The sequence below is a fragment of the Orussus abietinus genome, unplaced genomic scaffold, assembly GCF_000612105.2.
Source record: "Orussus abietinus isolate OABI.00-Male unplaced genomic scaffold, Oabi_2.0 scaffold1, whole genome shotgun sequence".
In the NCBI taxonomy this organism is placed as follows: domain Eukaryota; kingdom Metazoa; phylum Arthropoda; class Insecta; order Hymenoptera; family Orussidae; genus Orussus; species Orussus abietinus.
The window spans coordinates 184,915-209,677 of NW_019396017.1; the positions used below are offsets into that span (position 1 = coordinate 184,915).

Below are 24,763 nucleotides of genomic sequence, written 5' to 3' on the forward strand. Positions count from 1 at the left end.
TGACCCGGACCCCGAAGGACTCGTTCCAGAGCGACGGCCGCGCTCGGATTAAAGCGTTGCCAGGGGCTCGTCCCGAGGGCGCTCGGGGGAAAGGCCGCCGGGAAAACGGCCTGGCAACCGGGGCAAAAGGGAAAAGGGAAACTGGGAATTGCCGCCGGTAGACGCGAGCGATTTCGAGACTTTCCTCCGGGCTCTCCTCCACCTCGCGGAATTATTAACCCTGGCTAAAGGAAATTGTTCCTTCGAGTGGGCACGACCGAACGATACGACCGGGACGGGAAATTCGAATCTATACGTCACGAGACCAGAAATAACCGTGCAAGCTCGCGGGGTGACTTTTGTTTTCCATCTCTTGGTTCTCTATTTTTCATTTTGTTTTACTTTTTTTATTTTTTTATTTTTTTTTTAACGAACTCCCCATTTACGATGCGAAAGGGGGATATTCCGAGAGGACTGGAAACCCGGAACTGAAACCTCTACGTACGTTCCCCGGGAAATATGTCGCGCGTGCACGTGGATTAACGTTTGCTATTGGGGCTGAACCAGCGACCTGAAGGAACGACGAAAAGGAATTGAAAAATGAAAGAAAAGGCCAGGCCGCGTCAAGTGTCGGGGAAATAAACCGGAATATCGGCCGCAATTATTCCGAGGCGAGGCTTGGTAATCGAGGGGCAGGAATAAGCGCCGAATTTTGGGATGCGACCTCTACGTCCCCGATTTTTGGAAATGTCTTCCAGGGTGGAGTCACAAGGGGCTGATGGGATGTCGTTACACGAGTCGCAGTTTCTCTTTGGCGAGACCTTCTCGTAGGACCTTTTTTACTGTAAGGGAAAGAGGGAAATCGGGAAATCTAAAAAAAAAAAAGAGGTCGCGTCAAGTGTCGGGAAAATAAACCAGAGTGTTGGCCACATTTATTCCAAAGCGAGGCTCGAAAATTGAGGGGCAGGAATAAGCGCCGAATTCTGGGATGCGATCTCTACGTCCCCGATTTTCGGAAATTTCTTCCAGGGTGGAGTCGCAAGGGACTGGCGGGGAAATCCTTACACGAGTCGTGGAGTCTCTTTGGCGAGACCTTCTCGTGGGACCTTTTTACTGCAAGGGGAAGAGAGAAATCGTTCGAGTGGAGTAGGCGGGGCCGGGTTTATGCATTCGAGTATTAGCTGGGCGCGTCAACTCGATGTGTACTCGCGTGACCGCAGTCGAAGCTCAAGGCTCAATTATCGTGGCTAACCCTCGGCTATAAATATTCGATCCCACGGTAAATGACTTCGCGATTTAGTGCCACGTTCCCCGGCAAATGCCCCCTCAACTTACCCGGCGCTGAGGGACTCGTAATGTCACGGCGACCGGTACAATTTGTGAATCAACCCTATAATCGCCCCGCAATTGCGGTATCGCTGGTCGTGTTGCGTCACTTGAAACCTGGAAACGATAAGTTTCGATTAAAATCGAGCGATCGTTGGGCCGCTCGTTTATCAGAGACCTTTGAGAGTGCGCGAGCCCTTTCTTTGCGACTCTTGGACTTGAAGTTACCTCGAGGGATGGTCGGAGAGCTTTCGCTTTGTTACCACCGACGAGAGAACCCTCCTGGTGGTAAAACAGAAAAATTCCGTCGACGTCGGATAACGACGAAACCTCCTGCTCTGCCTTATCGACTCGGCGAGCTTATCCGCGCCGCGAACAGCCGGATGGCTGACTGGTAGGGTGGACATCCACTTTGTGCCACTCGTAATTACCAACCCTCCGAGCTTTTCGATCGTGCACCCCTTCTCGATGCTACCACAAATACCCGGAGAGACCGGGCTCTCCAGTCAAAGGGATGGTTGGCGTTACCACTCGTTGCACTCGCATATACGAGAGCTTGCACCGTTAATGTACCCTTGCACTCCGTTATAAGTGTTCTCGAGACGTCATTCGTGATTTCTCGTTATTAATCTCTGGTAAACGATGCGTCGTTAATCATTTCTTATGAATAATTTCTCGTCGGTAATCTCTCCTCGATAGGTGTAATTAAATTCGCGGAATTAAATTCGCAAAATTAATTTCTCGACGGAAGATGGGATTTTCGAAGTCACCCTGTCCGGGACCCGATTCTCGAGTTTACACGATCAACTTTCGCAGGCGAAATTAATAGTTTTGTATAAGACTTTGAAATGTTGACCAATTACGCGACTTCGCAACAGTGCCAATTTTTTTAATGCGAATGCGTTTGTATGCAAAAAAAAATCCGGAAGAACCGGATAATTGGGCCCCTAGGACCCGATTTTCAAGTTCGTACGATCAATTTTTGCATGCGAAATTGACAGTTTCGTATAAGACTTTGAAATGTTGACTAATTACGCGACTTCGCAACAATGCCAAATTTTTTATGCGAATCTGTTCGTATGCGAAAAAAATCCGGAAGAACTCGAGAATCGGACCCCTGGATCCTTGCGAGGGTTTGAGACCTCCACCTTAGGAGGTCTCGGGTCCGGGGCTTTGGCCAAGACTTGGCATATCGTTCCTCACAAGTCGAATGACCCAATCAATCGACAGGACGAACGATCCACTCCCCACGTCCCGATTGGCCGTTCGACAAGTGATACCCGAGATTAGTCCATTGTAGGACTGACCTACGACAGCGCCGAGTTCGGCTAATCGGGACTCCGGACTCTCGTCGTCCGATCGAATAATTGTTCCCGGAATAGTCGCATCGATCGAAGCCGCGATCGTTATCTACTCGTGTCCGGTTAAACGAAATTAATGACGGCGCTTGACTAATCGACGGGCAAATTTTCCGAACGATGTATCGACTCGTTCAGCGACCACCGACCACACATTTGTCCGCGCTCGGCCATAAACTCTCATCCAGCGGGTCGGAATGCGTTTTTGTTAATTTTTGTTAATTTTCAACAGCGAGTTTAGTAGAAAAAAAAAAAGGGAAAAGGAATAACGACCGGAAAACGAGAGTGCTCGGGGCATTCGTTAATTCTTCGACGCGCGTTCAGGATTTAACGGTCGCCCGACGTTTCGCTAAAGCCTACGTCGACGAGCGCCGATCGATTTATAATAACGACGAGTGGAGGAGAGAGAGAGAACCGCTCCCGATACGTCTGATCTCGTTTCGCCTTGCTCGAGTTTTTAATATTGCAAGTTCGATCCTCTCCGCTTGCACTTCGCGGTCGCATCCCGCGAATTCCTTTCCGAGTCGTCGACGCAATACGGCGGGGAGCCGCAATGCATGCCAAACTTTCGGGACACTTCCCCGGCAAGATGGCGACTTAGAATAGCGATCCGACAAAGCGTCGGGGTGTCTCTTTCCTTGCACCTTTTCCTCCCTTTTTTACTCTTTTCTTATTCTTCCCTTTTTTCATCCCCCGCGATCTACGGGGGGAAACTGGGAAGGATACGTGCGCGAAGCACGCATGGCTTCGGTAGCCCGAGAATAAAAATAACCAAACTCCATAAAGCGAGGTTTGATCGATTGAACGCACGACCGAAACTGGGAACTGCGAGCGGGAACCGGAACCGTTCCATCCGACAGAGAAACTGCCGGAACTCGAATTTTTCAGTGTCAACGCGTGCGATACTTTTCCGAGGAGTCTCCTTCGTGGCGGGTACAATGGCGCGAAAAACTCGAGTTTGTCAACGTTTATCTGCGCCAAACGGCAGACGGTACGCGTAACGGTATTAATTACAAAGGTGGTCGGTTGATACGTAACAAAAGAATAGAATTCTACCCGACGAGAGGATCGATGCGCTACACACAGCGTTTCCCTATAGGACTCGAGCGGGGAACAATGCGATTCGCTCCTTATCGGCACGTTCCCTATCACCGTGTACGAGATCTCGAGGGCTTCGGCAAGAGGTGGCATATCATTGTTGCCGTATAGGTAGTTTCCGTCGAGATGAAGTTTTAAAGAGATCCCGCGATACGTCCGCTCGACAGCCTGGAGGGTCGTTGTAAGATGGCGGCCGATGCGGAAACTTCGTCCGAGGCTCGGGAAGAAATTGGAGACTGGAAGGAATATGTCGAATAACTTTTCCGCAATTCTGGGGCAACTTGTCGCGCTATGAGGGATCTCTATTGCTCTTTCATTTACGATCGGGAATGCCGTTCGGAAAAATGGAAACGTTGCATATCCTTTGACTTTAGTGGGGAGGTCTCTACTTCTGTCCTTCTGGACAACTCTTCTCTTGCGACCTTGTCGGGCAGGTATAGCAGGCGAATCGCTGGTCCGGGTCTATTTTTTGCAATGAGACACAGTCTTTCATCGGAATAGGTAATCGTACTCAGAAAAGCAGAGGTATCACCCTTCGATACCCAGGGTAGCGAGGTCTCGATTTCCACCCTTTCGGAGTCGAACGGTTCGGCCCTCGCGATTCTTTCAGACAAGTGTAGCAGGTGAATCGCAGGTCTCAAAATTCGAGTCTACATTCTGTAAAGAATAGCAAAAAGCAATTTTTATTCAGGGTAGGTACTCGCATTCCAAGAAGTAGAAACATCACCCTTCGATACCGAGGGTACCGAGGTCTCGATTTCCACCCTTTCGAAGCCGAACGGTTCTGTCCTCGCGATTCTCTCGGGCAGGTGTAGCAGGCGAAACGCAGGTCCCCGGTCCGGGTCTATACTCGGCAAGGAGGGAGAGACAGAGAGAGAGAGCCTGCGTGGCAGGCGCGCAGGACCGAGTGGCGTGGCGGTTATAAAAGGGGGTGTCGAACCCCACTGCGTGCCAGTTTCGCACCGCGGTCCGGCACAGGTGTTTCGTAGCAGGTGCCCAAGGAGTCTCGGGATCGGCCAGGAACTCAGGGTGAGTCCGAGCGGGCTATAATCGATCCCTCGACGAGACGTCGAAATCCCCTCGGAATCCCGGCGAAATGTATGCACCCTCTCGGGAACCCCTGCTTCCGGTTCCTCGGCCTCAGGGCGAACTGGAGCGGTCGTTTGCCTGCGAGAAACTCCTTCCCCGACGTCGCCCCGGTCGATCCCGCGATTCGCGGAAAAGTCAACAGACACGCTCGATAACCGCGATGTCGCGTAATCGCCGGTTCCATTTTTCAAGGAAATTACGAAATCGCAGACCGCACTCACTGTAATCACTCGAGGACGCTTTCACGCGAGCCTTGGACGGTTACGATCGGGCGTTCCTGGGTGACACTCTTGCGGCACAAGTGCGCATCGTAGAACGGGTATATGGGTACATGGGTATAAAGTAACATACATAATGCATGCCGACACGTACCCTTGCCGGGGGATGGGCGAGACGCAATTGCGTACGTATCCGTTTAGGACGGAAGAAGGAGTCGTCTCGTCCTCGGGTTTTCTTTCTAATGGCGCCTAGCTCGTTGAATACGCGTTCCATATTTTATTTATAGACTCGACAAAGCGAGGTCTTTACGATCATCCAGATAATAAAGAACGGAAAGCTCAGCCTCGGGAAGGACGACGATCGATTTTTATGAGCCTCCGTACCGATCGCTACCTCGCGCCATTTTAACGGCATTCTAACCACGGCTTTGGGTCATCCGTCTACTAATCGATCATCTAAATTGGTCGGAGATAGGGATCTACCATTTCGATTGACGTTTTACCTCGCAATCGGTACGTATATGCGAAGCGCCGCCCCGTTTCAATTTTCGTTTCTCGGCCTCTGAGAAAATTCCCACCCGCCGACTGAAGTATTCCGATGTAATAAACCGATTACCTATCGACCTGTATCGCGGCTTGGCCGGACGCAAATTGCGAGTTAAATTAATGGAATTGGTCATAAATTTCACATAGCATTAATGGAATTGGATATATAACCGGCCGGCACGTGGTTCGATTGGAAAGTTCAAAGGAATTTAATTAGCTCGCGCTCAAAATGTTCCCGACCCAGCCCAGTTCCGCCCAGGGCGGACCAATCCACTCCGGCTCGGCCACCTCGGCACGATTTCGACCCCACTGGGTAATTCGTTAAATTTCTCAAAATTAAGTATACGTTACGAAACGTCACACCTCCCTTCCGAAAGCCTTCGGGAAAACCTCGCCATCTACCCCTTTAATTTTCTGCAACTCGATTGGTCGGTTATTGCCTTTGAGGGTTACTTCTACGAGAGGTAAGGCGAAGGCTTCGAGTCCTTTGTAACTCCTCGGCAAATCGCAGAAAATTTAATCCTATTTGACGCGCCAGGCTAAACATGACATAATGACTAGGTCAGTGTTTCGCGTCTCATATGTATACATTTGGCGCGAAACTCTACCGAGTTAATTCAGGCTCCTATTTCTGACCAGTCCATACCGTTACGCTTATGCGCAATTAGGTCTGTCAAACATACCGTGAATTAAAGTGATATGAAGGGTCATATATGCGTACCAGAAAGTCAAAATATTTATAAAACTTTTCTCCAAACTGGGTGCACCGAATCATTTGAAACTTCATCACGAGATTACGGAGGCCCTAAGGAAGAACGCGATGCTCGTAAAATGTCATTTTTATATAAAAAAAAAAAAGAACTTCGTATTTACCTCGGACAAGAACGAAAAAAAGACATTTTTTTCGAAAAATGAAATTTCACGAACATAGGGTTCTTCTTTAGAGCCTCCATTATAACGTGTTAAAGTTTCAGATAATTCGGTGCACCAGTTTGAAGAAGTTTCATAAATATTTTCACGTTTTGGTATTTATAGAATGACCCTTTCATATCACCTTAATAGGTGGTCATAAGAATCCGTGGATTGCAAAGGACACCAAATTAAATTTTCTAGTAATCGATTGGATTTTTCTGACTGCTGTGTTTTATGGTCGCGAATTATGCGAGATCTGCGAGGAAGAGTATGAACGCCTTAACCCTGAATAACTAACCATTAGTTAGTTTTATCACGGTATAATCCCTATATATCCGCACATAAACGGTCGAAGAGGACAATATCAAGCTTTCCGGTGATTGCAATCACGAGTGCCTTCCTGGCGTAGGATATTCGCATCTTCAATTTGAGGTTTCGCCCTCCCTCGACGACTCGGCCCTCTTTGTGAGTCGCGGCCTAACGAGCCCGGCAATTCGTATATAATTTCCGAGGCCTGGAAACGCGGAAGGGAATAAACTTTCGGAAGGTTGAACGCCGTGCAAAGAGAGGACAACTCCTTTTCATTCGGCCTGGCAAACAGCGAGGAACAATGGGAGGTTTCGGTCGCGAGGCACGAGTGCGAACGAGAGCGAGCGAGGTGAGGGGAAAAGAGAGACAGAAGCCGAGATGGTACACCGGAAGCGAAGGAACGAGTAACGAGGCAAAGAACCTCCACCGAAAGAGAAGACGCAGCCGGACCCGACCGCGTTTCGGGGCTTCATAAATTTTCTATCTCACGTCGCGCCTTTATCGCTTACGCGAGTGCAACATTTTTCCCGATGGCGCCGGCCCCTCCCCCGAGCGAGGTTACCCCTTTCGTCCTCCGCTCCTTGCCCGATATTTGTTCCGACACCTTATTTCTTCCTTTCCAATAATGAAACCGTCCCGAGGCGATCCCAAGCCGGCTCCAGGACGGCCGTATTAGCCGGGGGTAACCGAAAAATTTTACCAGGAAATTGTTGATTCCCTTTCTCCCTGTTTTTACCTCCAGAAATTCCACCCCGGGTCCCGGGGCGATATTCTTCCTTTTTTTATTTTCCGTTATCACAACGGTATCACCACGGAGCCTCCTTTGTCTCCGCCAGCCGAAATATCCCCCACGGTGGGGAAGACGAAGAAAGGCTCTTTCCGATTTTCCAACGCTCCCCTCGTGCGTGCGGCACCCCCTAATTGGATCGGTGTCAAATGCATTTACGTCAAATTGGATTCCGAATACTGTCGCGGGTGCGAGCGAGCCTCGATAATCCTTAATCTAATAAAATCAAAATAGTTAATTCTCTCCACCGGTGCCCGGCGAAACGACGGATTGCCTACACCTAAGTGACGTTTACGACGGAGGAGGGCCAATCTGACGGAACCCCCCTCGACTCGATATCGCCCTCGTCACGGAACGTACCGCGATATATTCCCATTCGATCGTAATCGTTAAAGTGCCCTCGAGGACGAAGAATTTTCTACGATTCACAGGCTGGGAACGTTTAGTAAATTCGCACTCTCGCCTCGACCGAGGGATCCTGGAAATCAAAATGGACGATTCTCGAAACGTCCTCGCCGAGGGTAATCGATGGAAAGCGCCTCGATGATAAATCCGCGGATCTCCGAGAGAATACACGTACCGTGTCGACCATAAATCAATCGAACGCGCTTTCGAAGCGACAGTCCGGCTCTCGTGCCGGCGGAATTCGTTCTCGGGCTTCTGCAAATCCTGACGCCGGCTGATCCCTGTAAATATGTATTCGTTGATGACGACTCGACCGTATAATTTCAAAGGAGGAATTAAATGCGCTACTTGGAGGGGTTGTGATTTTCTACCGAGAGATTTCCCATTGTTCATGGTGGTCGGCCAAGTTCGTCACCCTGGCTTCGCTTCGAACGCCTCGAGTGGACGGATTCCCTTTTTGGGGGTAGCTCGAATTTCGGTTTGACGGTCGAGTTTCCCGAGTCGGAAGTGGCGAAAATCCATCGGCCGCGCATCCGCCGGAGATTCGAGCGGTCCATCGAACAGGACGCCGGAGGTGCTCGGTCCAATAGGTGGAGGCGCGCCCTCGTCCCTCGAGTTGCCTCCTACGATCGGTACAGAAGTTCTCGACGTCGTTTTTCCAGGGTCGGTCTAATGGCCCCCGACTCGCGCAAATTCGTTCCCGGGGTGGATTCTCGTCGCGGGTCGCAAAACACTGGCCGGAGAAGTTCCGCTGAAATTGGCCTCCACCCTCGCTTGGACCCTTTCGGGACCTCCAAGGCGATCCTCGCTTCTTGCTCTTTTTGCTCCTCCTCTAACACCCCTCTTCTCCCCTGGACACCTTCAACTTCCGCTCACCATCCAAGAGGAAACTGGCTTGGAAATTTGGAAATTTGTGCGATGTCAAACGTGTGATGTTACGGGTGTTAAATCTGAGAGGCGAGTTTATGGCAAGGGATCTAAATCTCCATGGCCGACGGGATAGCAATTCGGCAAAGACTGGCCTGGAACGCGAATTGCTCCGAAATCGTTCGTCACCTGGAATCATCTAGAGGGCAGAATATTACTTCCACGGTAATGCCAGCGACGGGCAACGGACAATGGTCGAATTTAAAATCGTTTCAAGTGCGCCTTCCACATCTGGACATTTGGAAATTCGGAGCGCGAGGTGGAAGTCATCCTGAAAATCACCGAGGAAGGGTTTAATCCTGGACGGCAGTCAGCTGCGGGGAATTCGCATGCCTGATAATTAAGAGGATTATCTCTCGACTCACTTCGCCGACGTTAAATCTCGCTCTGCTTCCTTCCATCCTTCCACGAGCCGGCGCTTCTCCCCTTCCGGCGAGCCTTTTCTCGCCGCTTCCGAAGAGAGCTTTGAAGCTCCATCTCGCTCGAACGAGCATCGTCGTGGAGGTCCCCCAGGATGGGCTGGAGATGAAGTCGCCACCTGGTCGTCTCGGACATAAACGTCCATTTATCTTTCATCCTCCGTATCCCTCCCTCCTTCGGTCCTCCCGTCCTTTGGAGGGATCCGAACTCTGCTCCGCTCCCGGCCTCGCCCAGCATCCCTCGAGTCAAGAGCCGCATCGATATATCGCTCGATACGCGCGTTCAGCTAGAATCAACTATAGAATCAACTGGAATCGGAAGAGCCTTGCGCGCCGATAAGGGGCAACAAAGGCTGGATGAATCATTGGAGCGAAATCACGAGAGACAATCTCCGAGTGCGGCGCGTTTCCGTGTCGGCCCTCTGCAAGGCTCGGGCAGAGGAGAGACAAGGTGGCCCACTGTAGCGGCTTACAATGCGTATTGTGCAGGCTCGTTCATGGATCCGGGATATGTGCGACAGATAGGTCTCTCGTCAAGAGGGCCCCGAGAGATATCGGCCTCTCGGCGCGAGAGGCACAGAGGGAAAAAAGCGAAACGCCGGGCGCGAAAACGCGGAGCGAAAATAGGTGCTCTCTGCACACGGGAATGACGTGTACATATTACGATCCATTTCCCGGGCACAAAGAGCTCGTATTTATTTCGAGCCTTTAACCTCGATGTGCCGATCGCTCTTCGGATTCGTTTGCAGTCTCATCCCATTTCGATTAGCTGGAACCACATGTGCGGATTCTCCAGCCCTTCCAAGATTCCCTTGGGATGTGGATGAATCGGATTTCTGGACTCCTCGGGGGGTGAGATTCCTCCTCCCTGTTGCTCTTGTCAAAGAGATTGAAATTTAAAGACGGGTATTTCTATTTAGGATATTGGGGTAACCTGTGGGAGAAAGGTTTTGTGAACAACTCATGGGAGGATTGACGCTTACATATTGTGATACATTTTCCGCACACAAAGCGCTAGTATTTGTCTTACTCGATCGCTCTTCGGATTCGTTTGCATTTTCATCCCCTTTGATTAGTTGGAACCACATATGTGGATCTTCCTGCCCTTCCAAAAATCCCTTGGGATATGGATGAGCCAGATTTCTGGGCTCCTCGGGGGTGTGTTCCTCCTTCAGTTGCTTTTGTCAAAAAGATTTAATTTTAAAGACGCGTATTTTTATTTAAAACTGTATATAAGACGCGCGAGAAAGGACATTTCGCGGGCAGCTCGTGGTGCAATTAAGATATACATTTGCGTATTTGTTTCAAGTCTTTAGCTTCGATGTCTCGAGCACTCTCCAGATTCGCTTGCATCTTCATCCTCTTTCGATCAACTGGAACCGCATATGCCGATTCTCCTTTCCCTTCCACTGTTCCCTTGGGATGCGGATGAGCCGGATTTCAGGATTCTCCAGATGCGAGCTTCCCCTTTCCGTTCCTCCTGTCAAATGGATTGAATTTTAAAGACGCATATTGTTATCTAAGATATACATGGGATTTCGTGAGCCGATCGTGCAGGACTAACGTGTACATATTACTATCCATTTTCTAGGTACAAAGAGCTCATATTTATTTCGAGCCTTCGGCTTTACCGACTGGATTGCTCTCCAGTTTCGGCTGAATTTCCATCTCCTTTTGATCAGGTGAAACCGCATGTGTCTGTTCCAATTTCTGGGTTCCCGAGGTGCAAGCTTCCTCTTCTTGTTGCTTCTATCAAAGAGATTGAATGTTAAACACCCATATTTCTGCCGCACGTCCTTTTCTACCGTATAACGTGTGATTTCACGAGCGCGACTAACGCGTAAAATAATCGAGTCGGCGATTCGGCAGAAATGGCTTTCCGTCTGTTCTCCGCGAAAGACCTGCCATAAAAGGCGCGCCACTCTGGAGCGTATTCGGAGCATCCGCACAATGAAACGCGGGGCAAAAGCGAGGAAAAGTTCTCCTTGGACCGACTTTATCAGATATGCAAATTGGAGAAGTTTCGACCTCTTTCAAGCATTAATATCGTGACCTGCGCCCGACTGGCTGGGGGCACATTTGCACCCCCTAAATTCTTTTTCCAGGGTTACGAGTGTCCGTATAGAGATGCGTCATTTCACGTTCTCGTCCACAGATATCCCGAAGTCCTCCGAAGACGAGGCGACCAAGGCCGGCACCAAGGAGGACCAGAAGAAATCCGACGACGCAGAGCGGAGAGACGGAGAGGAGTCTTCGGCCGAGGATAAGGACCAGAAGGACAAGGACAAGGACGAGGCTGCCACTAGAATACAGGCGGCATTTCGCGGCCACCACGCTCGAAAGAGCATCAAGGAGACCGAGAACTCGATAAACCAGTCCGGGACCAAATCCGACACCGAGCCGACCAAGGAGCAGCTCCAGGAGGAGTTCCGCGCCGACGACAAGGGTAAGGATCGTCACCGAATCTACTCATTTTAAAGCCTAATTGCCCAAAGGACGCGGAGTTGCCGATTTCCTTGAGCCTTCGGAAATTCTCCGCAAACGGAACGGCAAACCTCCGGGACTCGAAAAGGGAAGGCAAACACGACTCGTCGAAATTACGGACGAAGCTCTGCGCAAAGCTAACGGCACGAACGACTTGTTTTAACGTTTTTGCCGGCGAGTCGGACCCCTTCTCTTGGGTACACACCTCTCGTCGACCTTCTCGTCGAATTAGGTCTCCTGGAGCGAGATCTCCCCTCCCGACCACGGGTCCCGATTCGACCTCCCAAATTGCCGCGCATCGCTCGTGTCCACTTTCCATATAGAGCCTTTTCACGGCCTTTTCACGGCTTTTTTACAGCCTTTTCACGGCCCTTTCACGGCGCCAACGATGAGGGCCTCCGATTTCCACGGGGGCTTGACACGCTTGCAGTTAGAGCGAAAGCACGAGTCGTGAGTTCTCCTCATTTGGGCATCGCTCATCCCATTTAGAGAGGGAAACCACCTCTGGAGAAGCGCCCCGTGAAAGGTGACGGTGCTGCCCGAATCGAGTGCTTCTAATTTTCCCAGATCTTTTTTCCAGAGGTTCTTTGAATACCCAAGGAAGGAGCGAGGGGCACGCGAAACTCCGTTCACGGTGGGAAAATTGCCGGTTTCGTTTTTTCGGTATTATGCCGCATTCTTTATCTACATGGAAGGCTTCTTCCTAGGCGAGGTGGAGGCGCATTGACCGGCGATATCCATGGGGTGATACATTAAATCCGAATCCCTCGGGGAAACTCGCGGCGAAGCGTTGCAGGGCCGGCCACATATCGAGGAGCACTTTCTCGAGCGATTTCCCTCGCGGAGGAGCGCAATTTATTATCGCCGCCTCGTTGGTCCATTTCCGGGGGAGGTTTTTACCTCCGCCGAGGGCGAGCCCGGTCGAGAATAAATCCGAGCTGTCCGCGAAATTGTGATAAAAGGGCCGCTCTCCGATGTTCCACGCCAGCCCTTTCATGCGGTCAATGAAGGGCGGAAAGGAGAGCAAAAACACTTCGCCGTACACGCACCCTTTATGGACCGGACGGTTCGAATCGAGGCTATTAAGGTGGGACGAAAGTGGCGCCTGAAGGGTCTCGTTTATGAAACTTTTTTCCAACCTAGGGATATCGAATCGTTCGAAATTTCGCCTCGTGGATGTGGAGGTGATAAAGAAGGTCCCAACACCCGTGAAACTTCATTTTCCATGGATTGATTCCTCAGATGTCGCTTTCATATCGCCTTAAGTCCTGAATCCGAATCAGCCCCTCGACCTCCCGCTTCCCTTTAAATGAAACCGCATCGACAGCGCCTACATATACGTGGAGCTTGTTAGAACCCATTAAAAGCTCACGGCTCACCTGTGGAGAACTGTAAGGTCTACCGATATCCCCAATTCGGTCGGGATATGATGGAAAACGGGAAAAAAGAGGTACAACGGATACCTCGGATCACGATAACCGTAGGCATAACAATTAAAATCGACCCCTTAAATTACAGAAAAATTAATACAATCCGTTACGACCAATTTACCAGAGAAGTTTCATAAACGATCGATCACTCGGATGCGACTTTCGTACCTGCTGTCTCTTTCTCTCGCAACTCTGGCAAGGTCTCGCGGGGGTCCGCGTTGAAGTTTCCGAAGGTCCTTCCCGACCCGGAGGGACCTTCTCCAAGGAGAAAACGGCGAAACGAGGTCCTGGACGGGATGGTCGGGTTGGTCGGGAAAAAGAGAAAAAGAGAAGCCGCTCGAGCGTATTTCGCGATTAGCGATCGCGCTAACGGGCTCGTCCACCGTGTGGCGAGCCGAGGGGGCAAAAACCAATAATCCGTATGCAGGTATATACATATACGTACATATATACAAACGCCGCGTTTCGGCTCACGTTGACACAGCCGGAGAGGGACCAATCGTTCAGGACGTAAAACGGCCACTCGAGGGCGATCGATAATTAATTATTGATTCCAAGTGGCTCGCGGGATCGATCCCTTCTTCTTCTCGGTTCCACGGGGGTCGGAGTAGCCGAACCTCGGTGGGAATTTATGCGCACGCCAGATACGACGACCGGCTTTTTACTCGGGTTCGACCTCCACCTCGACCTCTCGAGGTGCCCTCTTCTCCCCTTTCTTTTTGTCGAACCGTGTTCATACGCCGTTAGGATATAAGTCTTGCGGTTTTTCGCGATGGGATTTCTGGGTCCCCGGTCCAATTACTCATGGTCGTTATCAGCGTCAACCTTAGAGGTCGTCTGGACCTCCTGACCTGGCGTGAGGCTAAGTGAGCTCCTTGAGGTCGGCCGCTCACGCATGGCGCTCTGCACCGACTCGCGTTGCACTTCTTGGGCGCCGCGATTTCCCGTAATGCAGTTACAAAGCGGCGCCCCTTTCGTCGCGTGACTCGCCGGGTAACGATAATTCAACGAGCTCGAGTCGTGACCCGCAATCCCGAGACCGCATTAGCAAATACCTTCGCCGAGGACTCGACAAAACGCGGGTGCCGATGATCACGAGACCCCTGAGGGGTAGATAACGAACGACGACGCGTGTCCCCTTGTCTGCGGCACTTCCCCCATTATCTTGACACCCCTGCGCTCCCTCTCGCATCCCGAATCTCTTTGACGACCGTGTTCTCCCGTGTCCCCAGAGCTCTGCGACGCGGCGACGAAGATCCAGGCCTCTTTCCGTGGACACATGTCGAGGAAGGAGCAGCAAGCCGCGGCGGCTATCGACGAGGCCGCGGGCCAACTCGCCGATAAGGCGACCGCCAAGATGCAGGAGAAGGTGAGTGCCGCGACGAAGGGAAACTCTGCAAGGACGTACCCTGGAAAAAAAAATAATGGAAATTTACATACATCTTTACACACTATGTAACTGAAGTTTGACATAAAAAAACAAACGTATAACAGAAAAATTAAAAATTAAAAAATGTATAAATGCACGTGGCCTTGTAGATTTACTGCATTAGTGCGTTTTTACTTGAATTAAATTTAACATTACATTGTAATTTTTCTCGTGGCATGTAAGACCTTTACTGGGTATGTAAATCTACAGGTTACCTAGTCAATTTATACACTTTACTTGTAAAATTAAACTTTGTATGTAATATTACACTTTATGTTTACGTATCAAATGTACTCCTACAATACGTTCTTTTTGGAAATTTAGATGCTAAATGTGATATTGCACAGGCAATGTAATTTTACTGTTATTAATTGTGGCATCAAAATAATCAATGATTGAGTGTGTAAATTTACATGGGAGTTTCTTTTTTCAGGGTACTCTGAAAAGAAATAGCGATAAACGTGAAAATTAGCGGGAGCGAGCGGGTATATAGGTCCCGGTCTCGGGAGAAATGTCGATATACAGCTAAGGAAACCATAAATTTATTCTTTACCCGGAGGAAAAATAGTATCGAATGTTATCACTACTAGGTGGGAAATAGGCGCCAGCCCCCAAAGGGAGATACATCTGCAGAATACCGCAGGAAGATACAACTATAAATCGCATAACGTTACAAATTGGAAAATTATTTTTTACTTTTCTGTAGTCGAATTTTGTGTTCTTTTAGGGATTGTTTAGCGGTTATTTCACGTTTAACTTTTTCTTGGTGTATTCAGAGGTACGAGTACCCTGGTGGACGTGAATGCCTTTTCTGTACATTTGGCACCGTTAGTGGGGGACGAGAAGGTATTCATAACCATCGGTGTAAGTCGACGAACGTTTTCTAAGGTCGAAAAGACATTTCTAAAGTTTTCATTGGTTTCTCGAAGTTTCTGAAATTCCGCGGAATAGGTGGTGAACACATCGGCGAGGATGTTGATTCAATCGGTCCACATGGCGGTGATAATTTCCTCGAGGAGCTTGACCCAAGTCGGCGTCTTCCGAGAGCTTTCCTCGGAGCTGCTGTAAGGACGAGGGGAAAGAGAGAGAGAGGCGCGCCAGTAAAGTCTTCGGCAGAGGAGGGGAAGAGGCTCCTTAATAAGGATTTATGTCCCGGCCTTACGAAATGCAATTACCTAGCTTTTATTTGTCCCCTCGCCGAGCGCCGCCAAGCTTTGTTAGGCGGTTTGATTAACAACGCCGCTGCAGTTCCGCGGGAAGGAGAACTTCACCGAGTAGCTTTACTTGTTCCTCGATGACCTTCCACCCGTAATGCACCCTGGCCTCCTCCAGGAGAACCCGAAATTGGGATGTTGCGTTAGCGATCCTTCGAATTTACGGGGCGACGAGTCGCCGATGCGCCCCGAATATGTCGGGCGAGACCTGATGGGAAATCGATGTAGCGGGGAAGATTTTATGGAACGCGGAATTGCGGGGCGAAGGATACGGACGCGGTTGTCAATTATCCTCTCGAGGCGCGTCGCAGACGTTCGCGCCGAAGCTGAATTAAGCCGGGAAATGGTCGACATCCAGAAGACGGCTCGACCGAACCCAAGGAAGGTCGCGAACCCTCTCGACGTCGACTCCGCTACCCTGTTATAAAAAGAAAAGAGAATATTAGCACATAATTTAAAACCATTCGGTTGGAAATTGTCATTCGGACGCGGTATATTAATTCTGCGACGCTCAATTCATATATTTTATAAACATATATTAATTTTCCCCCGCGATTTCATAAAATTAGTAAGGGAAATTTATAAAAGGGGTGTAATTAACATTCAAGGTGTTGAGTTTACAATTTCGCAACAACCTTGTGTCGTACTAGTATTTGAAATTGATGAGCGTCTTTAAATGGGTGCCAATGCTTAATTCATATATTTTATAAACATATATTAATTTACCCCTGCGATTTCATAAAATTGCAACGTGAAATTCATAAAAAGGGGGTAATTCACATTCAAGGCGTCGAGTTTACGATTTCGCAGCAACCTTGTGACGTACTAGTATTTGAAATTGATGAGCGTTTTTGATGGGGTGCCGCAACGAGGCGCCGAGGATCCTGGCGGGATGAAAGGGATGAAACTAACTTCTCGTCGATTCGCTTCCCCCGGTTTTTGTCCGGCGCGATTTAGGGAACTTAAGGGGTTGGCAGCGCTAAGTTGGCACGACGAGTCGCGATATTCGTGCCAGTATTCGGCTGCCTTCCGGGCGTTACTCTTGCCGAGACATCCGGGTCAAGGAGAGATCGGCAGGGGCGGATAAAGCAGATAAACGCGAGATGCGAGGGGACGAGGAGGGAGATGTCGATGGATCGGGGGACTCGAAGAAGCCGATCGAGAAGATGGCACTTCTGACCTCGGGATCATCTCGAAAACGAATGCAACGGGCCTGGCTAATAATTTATCGAGCTCTCCTTCAACCACTTCCATGTTTCGGAGGTTCCATGTCGAATCGAGTCCGCTACCATTCCTCCCCAGCTCGAGTCTTGGACCCACCTCTCGGACTTAAACCGCTTGGTAACGTCAAAGCCGATAATCGATAGCGCGCGTTCGAGCTCTCATCCCACCATGGAAATCGCCGTTTCGATGTACCGCCTCCTCTCAATCGTATCCACGTCGACCCACTCGTCATGCGAGATACAAGACGGGGATCAATCGTATACGAGAGGCTTTGGATTGACGTTTCAAGGAGAGCCGCCCCGGAGTTCGGCCCCGATTTTCGCAGACCAGGAGCCGGAGTTCCAGACTCGACTCTTTATGTCCGGCACAATTTATTCCCAGGGGCGAAACGATACCCTGGAAACGCTCCCGCCGTTATCGGCCGACGTGATTTTTCAGGGGTAAACTATGGCCCAGTGAGTGTGTACCTAGGTACCACCTAAACGACCTAAACGGTCCCGGCGACCTCGGTCCAGGGCGCCGGGAGTGCTCGCATACGGAAGGAGAAACTAAATAAAAGGGGCCGGAAGGAAAGAAGAACAACGCCGGAGAGTTGTTTTTCCCCTCGAGGACGAGAATTGTTTTGGCAAACGCGTCCTTCCCCTCTTTTTCCTCCTGTTTTCCTTCCCGCCCCCAGGACGCGCTTCCTCCCTTTCCGATTCCTCGCGACACGACTCCCGGTCCCTGAGAAGAGGATCAATCTCTCAGCGGGAAGCGGGACCACGCCGAAATCTGCAGGCGCCTCTAGTCGACTCGAAGAGGAGGACGTAGAGCACCCGAAGAGAGCCGGAAACGCGAGGAGCCAAGGTGGGCTTCAAAGAAACGAACGCCTCGAATGGATTCAATTTGACTTCTTGCTTCGACGCTGAAATCTGGGAACGACGTCGAGGTCGCGATTCCTGCAGGCCATCCATCCTCGCTCTGACCTCGAGAACTCTCAGCTAGGAGAACCGCCACTCTCCTGGCTCCCGTGTGGCCTGCAGGCTTCCGGCTCGGATCGATTCTGGCCCTTCCGCCTCGCCATGGCCGTCGACACCCTGAAGGCGAATCCGATTCCTGCTAATCCTGGTCCGAGTTTCGCCAGGGAGGAGGTCCTCGAGGGCGCCGGAAAGAGGGCAGAGAACGCGAGAAGTGGCGCGTGGAAAACCCTACTATTGAGTTTTCCAGCCGAGCCTTGACCTTAAGAGGGAGACCTGGTCACGAGCTGCTGGCTCCGCAAGCTCGTCGGCACTATCGGAGGACCTTGATCGCAGCCTGTCAAGGAAGAAACCCGCTCCTAACATTAGACGTGCCCGCGATGGATCTCGAAGGAACGATCATCGCCTCATTGATCCGCCAGGAAGAACGAGGCGTCCTCTCCAAGGCTGTTCCTCGACTAGTCCTAGACTTGGACTATCCTGGATGGAAACTGCTCCTTTGAAGTCCCCTGAAAATACCGGCTGAATTAGAAATGGCGCGGAAAATACCGCGTGACCCGACGTGGAAATTGGAGGCAGGGCACTCTTCAGGGTGGGAAGAAGCCGCGGAGTGGGCCGGCTCTCCGGTCTTTAGAAACCGAATTAAACCTCTCCCGAGCCGTACAAGTGAAATATTCACCGCGGTTCAAGTACCACTGGGAAGAGGCGAGGGGGGATTAGAGGGGTTTAATTCTCGAGGTCTAATGAGACCTGTGGGCCGAGGAAAGAATCCGCTGGGAGAGCCTCCTCGTCCAGGAGATATTCATCTTCGCCGGGAGCGCTGCCGAAGACCGAGTTTCAGGGCAAAGGAAAGACGGGGCGAATCTCGAGGGGGGAATCCCGGAAGGGCCGCGGAAGAAATTGATCGGAAGCGTTAATGGCACTCGAGGGAGTCCGATCCATCCTGCCAGCCATCGCGCGATCCATCCAGCCTGGATGGGATCTTCGTCGGTCTTCTTCAACGTCTTCTCTTCGGAGTGGGGCTCCGGTTACTCGAGGCTTCCGCAGCCGACGAATCGCTCATCGAAGGACGCCGAAGAAGCGGCAATCGTCGAGTTCTTCGAGGGCCTCTTCGACTTCCCTTTTCCCGGTCGGAGTGATCGTCGATTCGAGCGGAACCGGAACCGGAACGACTGGCCGATTATCGGGGATTCGCTCGGTTGGTCCTTCTTGGACGAAGCCGAGATAGATCCGGTGCGGTTTTCGCCGATTCGACGATCCGCTTATCGACCGAAAACGTCGATTCGGCTGCCGCGAGGACTTTATCTCCAGCGTGGGAAGAGTGGACACGCCGAAGAAGGTCGAACGGAAGGGGAACGACGGAGGAAGAGGGTGACACGAAGGAGGATGGATACCTTGCAGGGGGTCTTTTCAGTCGGGGTGTCTTCGCCTTCCTCGGGTTCCTCTTCCGCGGCGGGAGTGCCCCTCGGCTTCCGGGAGTGGCTGAGACCCGACAAAGCCGGAGGTGTCGGAGGGGCTGGAGGAAAAGGAGGGGTCGAGGAAAAGGAGCTGGAAATAGAAATCGGCCGCGGAAGGGTCGGGTCAAGCCGAGCGGGAAGCGGGAGAGACCCGGGGGACCACCGCGAGAAGAAGTGGCTCATACTTTTACGGCTCGCGGCGCTTTAAGCTTTAACGGATTACCTTAACGAGACGGAGGAGTGCGGCCCGTTTCAAAGGAAGGTGGGAAGCGGGACTCGTGGATTTACGCGCGCCTCCTTCTCGCGCGAAACTCCCGGGGTGCGGTCGCGTGTCAAAGCAGGCGAATATAAATAAACGCGAGTGAGTCAGCGTTGAAACGTAAAATGGCGCCTCGCTATCTCGCGGTTGCGAAATCGGGGGAGGACGAGGGAAATCGCCGACTCGTGGCTCAACTTGCGACCGTACTTGCAGCTAACCGAGAAGAAAGGAATCACGATTCGCGACCAGGCCTCTGCTTTTACCGCCGCCTCTTCCGCCTTACTCTTTCTCTCTACCTCCGAGAAGCGCTTTAAGCTTTCGCCAATTACCCTAATGAGACAAGGAACAATGGCTAAAGTTTCAAAGAGAAAAACGCCACCTCCGCGCGGACGAGTCCGCCGACTCCGCGATTCGCATCGATGCCTGACCTACGGTCTCTCTTCGAGCTCTTCAAGGTGGCAACGATTAATCGGTGCGATTAATCTGCACGAAGATACATCTACCGGTTTAATCAATCGCTGTTGGGAAACTCTATTCAGCGTACGGCAAATGCACAAATTACGAGTCGTTAGGTGGGTAGTCACCTTTACTCCGCTCGAATTCGAGGGAAATTCTAACGAAATTCGATGCCTCTCCGATATTCGCTTTGGCCTGAATTATTCCGTGAATTGTGCCACGCGAGGATCGAGCGGCCTCACAGGATCGGGAAACGCGAGGAATGCTCGCACCAAGAGACAATTTCATTCGCGACTATTACGGCACGATCACAGGGCCGTGTAACTCGGGGCGACGTTTCGAGGTCCTGCTCGAAGGGAACGCGAGCCTCGTCCTCGCTCGATTTTATCTCCGTCCCCGGAAAACTCCGAGGAGATTCCGCGGATTCCCGAGGAACTCGGAAATCCGACGAGGAACAAATCGCAAATCTTGAACGGAATCCGCCGAGGAACGTTTTTCCCGGAACGTCTCGGGTCCGCTTTTGGACCTTGGAGATGCCCTGGTATGATGAAGAGTCCGTGATATTTAGTGCAGAAACTGGAGTTTGTAAAATTTCTACTGATTGCTACGAATGAAATTCCACAAGTGCGCGATATTTAGTGCAGAAACTTTAATTTATACCCTTTTTATTGATTTCTTTGGGTCCTGTTATTGGCTGACGCTGTTGGACTTTAATGAATAGGAATAATAATCTTTAGTACAGGAACTAGAGTTTATTAAATTTCTATTGATTCCTACGGCTAAAATTCCAAGAGCCAGCGACATTTATCGCAGGAACTGGCGTTAATAAAATTTCCACTGATTTTCACGGCTAAAATATCAAGAGCCAGCGGCATTTGTCGCAAGAACTGGCGTTAATAAAATTGCTACTAATTTCTACGTCTAAAATTCCAAGAGCTCCCGAGATCCTGGCGAGTCTCTCGCATGGTCCCATCATATGCATGTCCATCGCGCTAACTCGAAGAGGCTCGTCCGGATTTCGCGTTCCACGCCTGGTCGTGGAACAGTGAGAAGTAATTATAACTTGAGGAAGCTCCTTCGTCCGAGTGCGAGTCTTCGGGGGATGAAAGCGGAGGTGGTGTGCAGACTCGGGCGTTACCACCGAGAGGATTCATGCCGGCCCGCGCAATTTGCGGATGTTGCTGAATTAATGCAACCATGCTGTCGGTCCTGAAGTGCCAACATGATCGATAACTTCGACAGAAGCCACACCATCGTCGACCCCCTTTGATGTCGGGAGAGCCGGAGACGTCGGACGAGCACTCCTACTCCGGTCGACTCGACGAAGCTCTCGACGTATCCTGTAAATGAAGGAAATGATTTAATACAATTCAGCGACCGAAAACACACGAGTTCGCCACGCCGCGTCCTTCGCCTTTCCTTCCGTGTTTACACCCGCCACAATCTGAACAATTTAATCTAGAGCCTTTAAATTATTCCGCCAGCCGGGGTGCAGGAACGCGAGGTCACTCCGGTGCCCTCCTTTTCCCGGGTTTCCCATATTCAAGAGAAAATTCTACACGGTGGACCCGGCGAGACGAACCTAGTGGGGGATAAAGCTCTCTGGAAAATTAACGTGCCGCTAAACCTAATGGGTGTGTTCCGCGTTCCCGTTGTTTCCTTATCAATTTCCAGGAGGCACATCCGCCATATGAAACGAACATCTTCCACTCGGGGTAGCGGCAAAGCGAATGCCGCAAAAGAGAAGTTAAGTCCTCGGTAATCTCGTTTCGCTTATCCCAGCCTCCGCATCCCTGAAGAGCCGACTTTAAGGGTGGTCTGAAAAGAGCAAAAGTTTATTGGTACTTTCTATCCCGGGGAATGTTCATTCAAATCCCCGTTCGCTCGGGTACCTTTTACATGTAATATCTCCTGTAGGAGATCCGTTCTTATTCACCGAGACGATTCTTGAGGATGATTCTCGAATGAGAAAATGACGCTGGCTATGATTTCACGAGGAGTTAATTTCGACCGTATCTAAATAGCTTTTCTCTGGGGAAAGGTCGAGCTATTTTCTCTATGACCCAAACGGTTTCGCTAAGGATATCGATCGGCTATCTGCTCATGGATATGGATCCAAAGGCGGGTTAATAAATCCACGCCCTTAGGTGGGTGTGGACCCGCAAATTGTTTCTTGCCGAGGTCTCAGACCTGAGATACCTCGCGCAACGGTAATCATCGACACAACAATTATAACTGGCCGATCATATTGCCGAACATAAAACGCGATATTGAATTTTTAACATTTAATTTTTACATTTAATCTTCTTACTCTATGCTCACGCTTACCATTACGCGAGGTATTTGTGGGGTTTTAATATCGAGGCTTCACCGGACCGCCGCTTGTACACGGTTCGACGCCTCCTCCCCAAAAAGAGAGGAACTGCCCCGGCACTTCCGGAACGACACCTCGGAATTGCCATGACAAAAAACCCGATGCAGCCTCACACGGATCCGGAGACCCTGAGATCGCCGGCCGATCGACGACGTCCTCGATCGGCCGGTCGGAAAATGTCTCTCGGAGTTTAATCTCGAGCGCTGCTCGGCCAGGTATGAAGAGATCTCTCCTCGGGCTCGTTAGGCCGAGCATTAATAATGAATTTATTCATATGCTCGGCGGAACGTGGCCGGGGAACGCCGTCGATACGATTCCCTAGGCGCACTCCGCAGTGCTTAACTTCTTCTAGATAAGTCGCACGTAATCCTCGAAACTCGCAAATCCCACCTCTGCAAGTTGCACCCGAGGTGACTGCCCAAATAGACAGGTGGATATGTCTCCTTCCTGGGACCGGACGTTACGTGCAACGCGGTCGGGGAAAATCGCGCGGATGTGGACCATGAGACCCGACATGGAGCGACTGGGTGTTTTATTCACGCTTTAATTTTTTTAATGGAGACCTCCACTCGCGCGGGATTAGTCCTTTTTCTGGATAATGCGCGCGCGCGAGGAGCGTCTTCTCCGCGGAACGAGGACGGAAATAACGAGGTCGGTAACGACCGCCACAAGGAGCGCCTCAATCAAACGTCAACCCTTCGCATTGTGGCCTTCTGCGGTTCCGCGTGTGTGCTGGTTAGTCTGTGGCTTTCGAAGTTCTCTCGCGAAAGTGGGATTCACGATATTTCGGGCGTTAATCACCTCGCTCGCGGAATTAATTGAAGGAGTCTAATCGGCGCCCCTAAATCCGGATATCCGGAGCCGAGTTCACAATTATCAGCGAGTTGAAAAGATAGACTCAATTTTTTTCCTAAACGGTACGTAAAATGGAAATGTCTACGCTTCTTAAATCTACATCACTCGCATTCTCTCTTCTGATGGTTTTCTTCGACTCCTAAGAATTCGTCGATCAATCGATATCTTGTCTTGTTCAACGGTGTAAGAGCAGCGAAAGCGTTTCTCCTCGGAGCTGATCTCGGTACGGCCAGGGGTAGGAGAATTAGCAATGCAAATTCAATGTTGCACCAGTAAATTGACGAAGCTCCAGCCCAATTAAAGCCTTCCGAATCGCGAAGCCTGAGCTTCGTCTTCGTGTATCCACCCTCGTCGTCGAGGCACCCCGAAACCGCTCAACCACCTGACAACAAATTGGAGGAATTAACTTAAGGAAGGGGAAAAAAAAGTAGTGAAAAATCCCACCGCTCTCCCTATTATTCACAAGCCACACTTAATTGCCGTGGACGTCGAATAATCTACCGGCTTCTCGCAATTTAAATACCTCCCCTTAATTAACCCCTAAAAATCCGCCTCGTTGTTTGGATTGTATGTGCACTGGCCAGAGGCGCAAATTGCTTCCGAATCGCTCGGAGAGTAACAAAGGTCTCGGATCTCGCGGTGAGATCGTCGCGGGCGAATTCGTGCGCGAATCGCCGCAAAAGTGTGGACTAACTCGGCGGCGTTTCGAGGGCGGAATAAAAGAGTCGGCCGGCGGCTGTTTTAGGGGGATCCGGAACGAGGGATGGGGCGAGGGGTGCCCGAAACGACGGGAAGATGCAAATGCGTTACCGTAATTGCAATTTACATGTTTAGAAACCCCTTTGCATGCGATACGGGGCTTTCTCTTGGGTCCCGGGCTCGTTAGGTCGCCTCACGCGAGGACGCCGGGCACCCACTTCGTTCGGTGATAATTAAGCCTAAAAATAGAGCAGGCCTAACAATAATATCTGCATAATTGCAAGGGGGCGGTCCCGAGCTCTTTCGCGCGCCCCTCTTCCGGGCTTCGAGGAACTTCCCGACATTCGCGGAAAACGCGGAATCGCGAAGTCGCGAGAGCGAGCTGAATTCACCCCCTCGGGTGATCGAAGTTCCAGAATCGAGCGCTTCGACCCGGAGTCTACCAAAAACTTGGAGGAGAAGTTTGCCTCGCGACAAACGAACAACTTCGCCGCGCAGATCGTACCCGCGAATGCAAATTCCCCCTCCCGATGGTAAATATCCGAACGCGGAA

General features: G+C 50.8%; 1 protein-coding gene across 1 annotated transcript in view; it reads left to right on the forward strand.

The window, feature by feature from the left end:
- The window catches only part of LOC105698163 (HIRA-interacting protein 3), a 35,440-nt gene that overhangs the window by 6,206 nt on the left and 4,471 nt on the right, over positions 1-24,763 (forward strand). Inside the window, exons 2-3 of the mRNA XM_012422179.1 lie at positions 11,529-11,819; positions 14,520-14,656. Coding sequence (XP_012277602.1) covers positions 11,529-11,819; positions 14,520-14,656 — 428 coding nt within the window. The remainder of the gene's footprint in view (positions 1-11,528; positions 11,820-14,519; positions 14,657-24,763) is intronic.